This window comes from Brassica napus, chromosome C4, assembly GCF_020379485.1.
Source record: "Brassica napus cultivar Da-Ae chromosome C4, Da-Ae, whole genome shotgun sequence".
NCBI classification, from domain to species: Eukaryota; Viridiplantae; Streptophyta; class Magnoliopsida; order Brassicales; family Brassicaceae; genus Brassica; species Brassica napus.
In genome coordinates, this window is record NC_063447.1 from 33,894,766 (window position 1) to 33,905,585 (window position 10,820).

Here is a 10,820-nt window from a genome sequence, read left to right on the forward strand (position 1 = left end):
AGCAGTTGTAATAACGATATGACCCATAAAATTAGTAGTTCACTGATAAGTTTAGGAGAAAATAAAAGGATTATCTTCTTCCTTCCGACAATACATTTCAAAAATTTCCATTACAACAATAATAGGTTTTATAATAAAAAAGCAGGTAAACAGAGATAAAGATCGACCGAGGGCTTAAAGCCTAACAGTATATGCTTAGCGGTTCTGCATGTACTCGAAGCTCAAGGGTTGCTGACAGAACTGTGCCTGGAAAAACAAGTCACAACAGCTTTCAGACCATGATGTCAAAGAGAGTTGAGAAGGCAGAGAAAAATCAAAATGCTATGTACCTGAAGAGAGGCATTTCTGAGCTGCTCATACGAATGAGCATACATCATAGGCACTTGCATATACATTGCATCCCCTGGATGTACAACAGTGGTGCCATAAGGACTCATGATAGCGTTTCCAGGTGGTCCAAAGTTGAGAGAAGCATTTGGGATATGGTTGTATTCGGTAAATCCCATTTGGTAGTACGGTTGCTGCATCATGTTGAAGGGTGGTACATTGAAATTCTGATAAACCGGAAGGCTCCTTATGTACCTGCATTCATCAAGTATCAACCAATCACGCATCAACCTGAGAATGGCTTTTAATAGATGCTTTACAATACCTTTTGTAATTACGGTCATAATCAGGATCAAAACGATCTTTCTCACTGTCTCTAAGAATCGCAACACGAGATGCTGGACCAGTTTCCCTGAGGCTTAAGTTCTTAGTAGGTGTTGGACTGTCATCTTTGCCAAGACTTGGATTCCTCTCATAAACCTGAGTGTCAGATTCATCACCGCTGAAGCCTGTGAGACCATTGAATATGCGCGCTCGAGCCCTGTCATAGTCTTCTTTCCTCTCTTCCACACTCCTAAGAGGACCGCGTTTCTTCTCAACTTCACCACCCTCGAATCCAGATCCTTTAGAAGGTCGAGTCTTGATGGAGACTTTCATGTGCTCAAACTTACCATTCTGTGATTGTTTAGCCGCGGGGATATCAGACAACTTAACAGTAGGAAACTTGCTCGCCGATGTTTTTGTCACGAGGATTATGTTCTCGTTGCCGTCAACGCCGCCGTCTTGAACAGATGTAGCTAGTCCGTAGTGGTTAGCAACACGGTGAGCGGCGAGGCGGAGATAGGAAGTAGGAAAACGCTGGAACTCGAACTGCTGCTGCTCTTGGCTCTGTAAGAACCGCTGAACATCAAGTTCCATCCGCAAAACTGACATAACAAACAAAAAGGCTTTAGACACATAAGCAGTAGCAAAACCAGATAACAACACAAAAGGCCAGGCTACTAGGAGCAAAACGAGACATAACTCAAAACAAGTTTCAGAGTTACAGATCTTAAACTCAGTATACGAAGTAAGTAACACTTCCTGATGCAAAGCCAACTTCATGAATCATACCCATACAATAAAGTTAACTGCTTTGATAACACCAAGCATGGTTTTACAGAACAAAGGTCATGGGCATCTCCATAAACTCAAATCTAAGTAGCAACAAATCAAAATCAGCAAAATTGACCTAAGCTAAGCTGAGCAATAAAAATCAAAACTTTCTTACGCTCAGATTAGGGTTTGTGAGATGGATCAGAGAAGGGGAAGCTTACTCGTCAGACGATGGCGAGGGTTCTGCAAAGCCTCGACCAGAAAAGGATCCACCGTAAATCCATTCTCCCCCATAACCACAGCGGCGGTTTCCGGCGGCGGCGTTGTGAAAGATGAGTCCATGAGATTTAAGGGGGATGGATGTTTCCGGAGACTTCGTTGACCTCAGCTTCGATGTCTTACCCCTTTTGTTTTCCTTTCTCTCCTCGCAGCAAAAAGAGAAGGAGAAGGTCAAGAGGAAGAGGAGAATCGAAACCGAAGCATTGACGGCGGCGAGGGAGAAGAGAGACAAGACCTTAAGATGCGAAACCTTATCTCTCTCTCTTTCTCTCGGGAAGGTAAAGTAAACGAGAGGGAAAGGAAACTTTATATTTCTTCTTCTTTTCTTATTATTTTCTTCCTTTTTCATTTAAAATATATATCTACCCATTATACATTATTTTTACGTAAATTATACACATATATACTTTTTGTCTATAACAAAAACAAAAATCATCGAAATATTAGTCGGTTGGGCACTTGGGTTATTTTCTCAGTTTCGGATTCGGTCTAGTTTGGTTAGTTTGGTTTTAGTATTTTTTCCAACTGAAAAAAACCATAGTTAGTTTAGTTTGGTTCGGTTAGGTTTGTGTTTGGTTCAGTTTATATTTGGTTCGGTTTGTTTTTTTGGATCAGTTTAATTAAGCTCTTCTTAGTTTAATTTTTTAAGAGAAATTATTTTAAAATATAAATTATGTAAATATAAACTATGTGAAATAAATTCAATATAAAACGGAAAAAAAAACTTTAATAAAGTCACAAAAAATATATAAAAATTAAAACAAATGAAAGCTAACTAATTTTTTTTTAAAAACCAACATGATTAGTAATGTCTCTTATATCATTAATAAATTTAAAGTTTGCAATGAATCATCTTCCATGTGATGGTGTGGAGAAGAACTTTTGTTTTTAATAATATTTTCTTTAGATTTTAGGTTTAGATTTAACATCCACGTTTACATATATAAGAATATAAAAATACAGACTTTTCTTTTTTTTTAAATCAAATATTTTGATGATTACATATTAGGTTAGAAGAATATATGTTAATGAATGAAAAATAGAAAATATGTGGTTTGGTATTAGAATTTTATTATATTGGTATTACTAATATTTTTAATTTAAATAATTACAAAATACATCGGTTTCTCTGTTTGGTTCGGTTTTAAACTGAACCAAATCAAACCATTCGGGTTTGAACTACGTTCAGTTACACACAAAAAAAGTCTGTCTACATAGTTCAAAATTATTTTCCAAATAATCGATATATGCGTTTAAAATTGGTTTATTCACATGTCTAATTAATAATTCTCTTTTCTATAAGATGCATAACTATGGCATATCGATTTTTTTGAGCATTGCTTGCAACTGATACAATCTATGTTTTCATTACAAAATAGCTAAATCTCTTTGAATTTTTGGTGTATATATTTTTGAAATCAGAAATACTTGTACGAAAGCGAAGAAGCGAGATTTTAAATGTATAATCAAGTTTGTGAATATATAGCTATTATTTATCCTCACGTAACAGTTTTTTCAAAGCAAGTGATTGAGAGATGGATCTAAAAGGACACATGGATTTGGATGAATAAAAAGTGCTTGACCAATGTGAGAGAGATGACGAAAGAGAGAGACCTAGGTTTGGGGCTTGATGAACAAAGATGCATGACTATAACAAAGATACGCTTTTTCATTTGCAATGGGTGATTCTTTTTACAAGAGTAACAAAAATGATTTTAAAATATGTAGGTAAAATGTTAGAGTTTTGAGTGATATATTTCACAGATTAAATTATCTTCTAATTCAGTTAAAATCTTTTAAACCAAATGAGTTATAAGAATCTATCAAATTTGAATAACACAAGATTTTAAATGGTTAGTCAAAAAAAAGATTTTAAATGGTATATTCAAATATTTAATTGAATAACAATAGATTTTAATTTTTCTTATTGAAAATATAAAAATCAATAACACTAGATTTTAAAATCTTCTAATAAGGAGATTTCAAATACAATAACAATTAACACTAGATTTTAATAAAGAATTTAACATTAATTATTGAATAACACTAGATTAGAAAACCTATCAAATTATTTTAAAATACACCATTGAATAACACCATTAGAGACTTCAACTAAGTTTCCAATTAATTAAATTCAATGGCATGTTGTTTTTTTTAACACTACGTACATTATTATATAATCTCAAATTAATTAAATTCAATGGCATGCTGTTAAGTTATATATATGTAGGTGATCTCTTTGATTAGATTGCTCTTATTATAATTCATGCAAAGAGAAAAGCAATAATGTGGTCTAGATCAAAAAGTGAAGCTGCCAAGAGAGTTGCTCCTATTTTGAAGAAGGAGACAGCAAACACAAGTGAGATGGAATGGCTTCGTTACACAACGACAATACATAAAATAACAATGTTGATTACTGGATTTGAGCTTAACAACGAACAAGCCGAGGAGCTGAAGAAAAACATGTCAAGAGAAACCTATAAGCAACTTAGCCGTGATTCAGTGTGCCAACTCAAGGCATTGAACGTGAGAACAGATGAGTCGTGCACCGTGACGCTTATTGAAAAATCAGTAAACAAGTTCATCTTGAAATGGACCCTTGAGGTTGGGAAGACAATTGACTTTGATTTCACTAATATCTTCTGGAAGGATGATGATCACAGCGGCGGATGTGATAGAGTCTACTATGCAACGAGATAGTCTAGTAACTATAAGCATCAACTATACCATCATTAATAGGCTTCAATATTAGCGGTGAAAAGATTGTATTATATGCTTTTATTTTATTTTATCTAAGATAAACATATGCTAATTTTATATATGCTTATATTTAATTTCATATATGAATAAACAATATATATATATAGTACTATGTTTTATAAGGATTTTGGATTCTTTTTTCAGGATTAATTTAGAAGAGATTATTGGATATTGAGATTGGTGGTAGTTTTGCTGGATAAAAGCACATTTGATACAATAAATAACACAAAATTCTGTGAAACACATGTTTCATCATGGTCGAGGCTAAATCACCAATCCAAACAAAATTCTCGAAACCGTTCAATTTTTAAAAAAATCAAGTATTTTTTTACATGAACAAAACCTGTCGTTTTTATCCAGTCTCTTCAGGGGTTTTAGTAAAAAGCTTAACTTCCTGACGCAAGCTTGACAACAAAGATTTATGAGTATTACAACTTGATTAAATTGCATTTAGTAACCTCATGGTATTTTTAACTACGATTCGTGTACATGGACTCATGGAGACAGAGCTTATGAAGACAGCCTCATGATATTTTTAACATAAATGCATTTTAAACAAATTTCGGTCACATTGTATCTTCTGTTTTTATTTTATTTTGTAAGAGTTTTAACTGTTAAAAAAAGGGAATGAACAAATGAACGAATATCTTTAACAGTTGTTTTAAATCTGAACTATACCATGAGGCCGTCTTCATACGCTCTGTCTCCATCTAAACGAATCGTAGTTAATCTGCTTCTTATTATTTTGTCAAGGTGTTTCTCCGTCGATGAGGATGGTTCAACTACGTGCAGAGCCGGTCGTACAAGTTACAACTTATGTGTGTTTAGAAGCAAAAAAAAAAATTATGGGAACCAAATGACATGCTGAAAATAACTTGTAAATCTGGCCGAAAGTTTGACTATATATTATCTGCGGCTGCAAGCACATGTTTGTATTGCTTCCCCTCAAGGCCCGACACTGACTACGTGTCGACAACCATTCCTGTCAGCCAAATGCTGTGAAATTTTTGGCACATCCTTATCAGCTATAACCACAAATGTACCTAGAGCAAGAATACTTATTTCTTTTGTTACCAAAGAATACTTCATAACTAGACCAAGAACACATGCATTTGATCTTACAACCCCATTGTGTATCGTACATATCACGGTATTTGATACTAATTAGTAAAGATGCTTATTCTCTGCTTACAATGTACGTTGTTTTAATTACTTACAATCTGGCACCCTAGTACCCACTTGGAAGTAGTGCAAAATGATTGACTTAAGAGACATGACCCAAATTAGAAGCTTATTATCGTAGTGTTAAGCTTCATTCGAAGATGCAGCTCATCGTAGTGTTACGCATCATTCGAATCCATATCATGGGTGATAGAGAAGATTATGTTTTGGACGCTAAAGATTTTGCAATAAATATGAATCGTCTGTGCAGTTAAAAACAGAATTCTCATTGACTAGTATTTATCAGCCAAACACAACAAAATAATAATCATTCCATGAATTTCATCTCAAGTTTTTTTTTTTTAATAAAATAAAATGATTTCGCATGTTCCGTCCATCTCAATCGAATACACTTTGCAGATTCATAGTATTTACCAAATCGAGTAAAAGAAATCAACAGTATGAATACGCTTAAAAGAAACAGATACGTAATGACATAATGATGCCAGAAGAGAGGAGGAGACATGCGTGACGTCGAAGAGACTCCAAAACGACACACATTTGGAATAATAAATCTATCAATAAAAAAGTTAAAAAACAGATCAGATCGGATCCAGAGACATAAAAAATACGTTAAAGAAATAAAGAGCATATAAACCCTGCATCACTCCACCTTTATTGCAGTCAACGTGCTCCGAGATGGTTACTAAATCTCCCCACGCGCTTTTTACGGCGCGTTAAGTATTCCCTCCTTTTTTTTATGCACTAGAGTGAAACCCACGCGCTGATGTGTGAGAGTAGAAGGAGAGCAACTCAGTCCCGCTCTTTAAAACCTCCGTCTTCGTTCTTCAAACGGTATAAAGCAGTCATAACCTCTCTTCTTCTTCTTCTTCCCAACAATGGCGGAACCTGCTGTAGACAGTTTCTACAATTCTAGCTTCGAGCTTGGGAACTCGATCTCCGATCTCGACGTTGACTTCGAGTTGACTTTCGAAGACCTCTACTTTCCTTCCGAGGGCGAGTCCTTCTTCATCCCTGTTGAGGTGGAGGAGAAAGCTACTACTACGTGTAAGACGTCCATGACGAAGAGGAAGAACGAGATTGAAGAAGATACATCGAGGAGCTATAAGTACAGAAGAATGGATGAAGAAGATGATGAGAAGAAGGAAGCGAGGCTGGTTAGAAACCGTGAAAGTGCTCTGCTTTCGAGACAGAGGAGGAAGCACTACGTAGAGGAGCTTGAAGACAAAGTCAAGAACTTGCAATCCGTTATAACGGATTTGAACAGTAAAGTCTCTTACTTTGCGTCTGAGAACGCTACTCTGAGGCATAAGGTGGGTCCCGGAAAGGGCATGTGCTGGCCACCGTGTGGAATGTATCTAGGTTCTGGTCAAGTAGTGCCTTTGCTTCCTATTCCTCGGTTGAAACCACAACGATCCGTGGCCAAGGTGAAGAAGACCAAGAAGGTTGCTAGTGTTAGTGTTCTTGGTCTTCTGTTTTGTTTATTTTTGTTTTCTGCATTGGCTCCTATTATTGTGAACGTTAGCTACGGAGGAAGAGTTTTAGATGTGTCAGTTAATAATAGTAGTGAGCTACTAGTGGCATCACTATTTGTTCCGAGGAATGAGAAGCTTGTGAAGCTCGATGGAAACTTGATTATTCATTCTATTTCGGCGAGCGAGAAAGACACGGCTTCTGAAACGAAGCCTGCACGGCGTTCATCTGACTCTACAAACATTAGGGATATGTCTAAGCACCTTAATACCGAAAAGCAGAAAGCTTTTCCATCTTCTTGCTCTGATGATTCGAAGGAGAAACTCAACTCAACAACATCCAACGGTGAAATGCAGCAATGGTTTCGTGAAGGTGTTGCAGGTAATCACATAAATAAATAGGATTTGTCTTAGTAAGTTGAATTGCTTGCATTTGCATATCATAACAACCATTTTTGTTAAATGTATCCACTACTAGGTCCAATGTTCAGTTCAGGGATGTGCACCGAAGTGTTTCGGTTTGATGTCTCCTCAACCTCTGGAGCCATTAGACCTGCTTCTCAACAGCCTAAGAACACCACCGATACACACAAGGGAAAGAATAACAGAAGAATCCTCCGTGGTGGTCATCCATTATCTGATTCTAACCTAACCAAAGATCAAAACAACTCTAGCAAAGACAACTTCAGCACAACCAAGCCATTCCCATCAATGGTTGTATCTGTGCTTACTGATCCCAGAGAAGAAGGCAGTGACGAAGACATCAATGGTGTAACTGGCGATACAAAATCACTGTCTCGTTTATTCATAGTCGTTCTTGTTGACAGTGTCAAGTATGTAACCTACTCCTGCGTCCTTCCACGACCAGAAGAAGTCCCTCATCTTGTAACCACTTGACTTTCTCTGTATATAAAAAACCACAAGAAAAAGTTTTCACACCAAAGGATGTTGTACCATTGTGTCTATTCAATGTCTCATGTTTGAACGATTAGAGTAGAGACAAGAAGATGAAGAAATGGCCTCGTTATATTGTAAAACACACTCACACACGAACCGTTTGCTCTATAGTTCTTGAGAGTCATAACAATGATTTTACAGTTGAAAAGAATCAAGAATAGCTTGAAGAGTCTCCTGTGAGCTCTGCCATTGCTTCTCAGTAGCACTCACCACAAACAAAACCACAGTGTTCCCCTTTGCTGTCGCTTTCGCAAGGTTATGACTTCCCGTTAGCGCAAACGGCGTCTCCAAAACATACTTATAGTACTGTCACAACAACAACAACAAGATCAGAAAACTTTCCTCACTGATTTGATTAGATCAATTCATTCATCAATTATTTACCGTTTGATCACCGATCTTTTCGATTGATGTATCCACAAGTTCATCAGAATCATAAGAGTTTCCAGTGACAAAGGGACCGAGAGAAGCAATCACTCTCTCAGGCTCACCGATGTCTTCAATAGTTGCGTTTGGCTTGTTGGTTAAACGAATCAAAGGAGATGCAACTACTTGAACCTTGCCTTGCTTCTCGTTCTCGAACTTCACTTCTATCCATGGCTCTGCGCATTTCGGCTGGCAGTAGTTGCCTGACAAGATGTTGGCTATTCTCAGCTGTTTCCAGTTCGGTGGTAGTACAAACTGATACGGCTGCACGTTTCCTGCAACCGGACTAGATTTCAAAGATCATTAACTCAAAGGCTAACACAAAAACATACTCATTAGAGAACCAAGACCAGTTTAAAGTATGTCCTAAGTGTCAAACCGTAATACTAAGCCTAAGCCTGTGCACATTTATCCGTACCAAAGAACAGAACCGGAATATATCAAACCAAAACCAAATCCAGTTTTATAAATATCCGGACGGATCCTATATCACTGGAACCGAAAAATCAAAACCGAATGAAGAACCAAATGGATATCTAAAATTTTGAAAATACAGGCTATATACTTAAAAATCTCAATTATATTTAGATTTTAAATAACCAAATATTCTAAAAGTACTAGTTGTAAAACCAATGATCCAAAGACCTGTTTAACCAAATATTTTATACCCAAAATATTTAAAATTATCCAACATTTTTATCCAAATATCCGGAGTTAAAATATCTGAAAAATCCAAATTATCTAACATTTTATCCATCTTATCCGAAATTACCCAAAAAAATGGAACCCAATTGGATAGGAACTAAACGCCCACGCCTAGGTAGTACTTTGAACAGACTAAAACCATTTCTTGATGAATGTCACAAGTTAATGAGCAATGCAAGAACACGAACAAAGAGAGTGGGAGTAGACATCACCTGCGCGGAGAGCAGGAGTATCAGAAGGTTTGGCTTTGAAGAGGACGAAGGAAGGGTCAGACTCAGAAGGTGGTAAGAACGATCCCACTTCCACCTCACGCGCCTCAGAGATAGGAGCTTCCTTCAAGTTCAGAATCGCAGGAATAGCCACCGCTGTTTTCAGGAGTAAGTCTCTCCTTCTTGGTTGTTGAGATGATGCAACAATGACGCTAGCTCTTGTTCTAACTGAAGGAGAGGCATTGAAGATGTTCAACGTCGGCATGAGAGAGGCGGTAGCCATTTTTTTTTTGTTATGAGAGGTTGAAAGTTTCAGGGTTTGTGTTAATATCACATTTGGATAAGGCAACTTTTAAGACAAAAGAGTCTTTAGGTCCACACAATCTATCTATTGCATAACTCATTACTTGGATCATATGTTTGGATCAATGTAACAAAAAAAACCAACCAATAAGAAGTCTCCAACTGTTTTAATCAATTGATCCTCCACGATGAAGTATCCTTCAATCTGAGCTAGAAAAGTTTGGTATGATTCCACAAATGGATGTCCATAATGTTTACACGAAGCAGAATTAAGCTGCTAGACTTGAGAATTAAGCTACCAGATTTGAAAACACTTATAAGTTTTTATAAAGTTTTATAAGGTTTTATAAGGATCACCAGATTTGAGTAAAGCACCAGACTTGAGTATAGAATCAGAAGCACCAGACTTGAGTATAGAATCAGAAGCACCAGACTTGAGAAGCAAAGAAAAAGAAGAAGAAGAGAGAAAGTGACTGTTGAAAATCCTTTTTAAACAATCAATATTTTATTGTATTATGTACTGATACAACTTGGTCTTTAAATTCTTGTATTCATATCCACAATTAAAGGATTAAGGGAATATAGTTTCTCTCAGATCTACTTTCGCTCTCTCTTTGTTCTTCAATGTTCTTCATCTAAATCTCTCTATCCTCACATTCTTTCATGGTATCAGAGCAAGTAAACTCCTGAGATTCATTCTTCTCTACTCTATTCTCTTTACTTCCGCAAATCTCTGATTTTTCCTTTCTATTTTTGGTAAAGGTCTTCCTGTTCTTGAGCTGTTCTTCATTCCCAGAAAAAAAAAAGGAAAACTCCTACACTGATGTCTTTAAATCCGTGTCTATTCCGATTACCCTCAAGGGAACCGACTACTTACTTTGGTCTAGACTTGTCAAAATCGCTCTTGGAGGCAGAGGTCTTTGGGACGGCGAAGACACCAAGAAGATCATCCTAGGAGAGGATGGTAAAGAAGTTGGTGCTGCGGCTGAAGGAGGTGGGAAGAGAAGTCAAAAGGATCTCATGGTCCTTTCCATCATTCAGAATAGTCTTGAAACCTCTATCTTGGAAGATTACTCCTACTGTGAAACTTCCAAGGAGTTGTGGG

General features: G+C 36.7%; 3 protein-coding genes across 3 annotated transcripts; 1 reads left to right on the top strand and 2 right to left on the bottom strand.

Annotated features, from left to right (window-relative positions):
- Positions 1 to 11: 11 nt before the first annotated feature.
- Positions 12 to 2,033, bottom strand: BNACNNG38270D. Its single transcript, XM_013886748.3, has 4 exons — positions 1,644 to 2,033; positions 653 to 1,253; positions 330 to 582; positions 12 to 246 (listed from the first exon to the last, which is right to left on the bottom strand). The coding sequence occupies exons 1-4, from the start codon at positions 1,762 to 1,764 to the stop codon at positions 196 to 198; spliced, it is 1,026 nt and encodes a 341-aa protein (XP_013742202.1). The 5' UTR covers positions 1,765 to 2,033; the 3' UTR covers positions 12 to 195.
- Positions 2,034 to 5,853: 3,820 nt separating this feature from the next.
- LOC106445229 (bZIP transcription factor 49) lies at positions 5,854 to 8,058 on the top strand. Its single transcript, XM_013886746.3, has 2 exons — positions 5,854 to 7,497; positions 7,594 to 8,058. The coding sequence occupies exons 1-2, from the start codon at positions 6,522 to 6,524 to the stop codon at positions 8,010 to 8,012; spliced, it is 1,395 nt and encodes a 464-aa protein (XP_013742200.1). The 5' UTR covers positions 5,854 to 6,521; the 3' UTR covers positions 8,013 to 8,058.
- Positions 8,059 to 8,123: 65 nt separating this feature from the next.
- On the bottom strand, positions 8,124 to 9,766 carry LOC106445230 (psbP domain-containing protein 6, chloroplastic). The gene is made up of 3 exons (XM_013886747.3): positions 9,416 to 9,766; positions 8,457 to 8,773; positions 8,124 to 8,378 (listed from the first exon to the last, which is right to left on the bottom strand). Exons 1-3 carry the CDS (start codon positions 9,693 to 9,695, stop codon positions 8,208 to 8,210), a joined length of 768 nt encoding a protein of 255 aa, XP_013742201.1. The 5' UTR covers positions 9,696 to 9,766; the 3' UTR covers positions 8,124 to 8,207.
- Between the last annotated feature and the right edge of the window lie 1,054 nt (positions 9,767 to 10,820).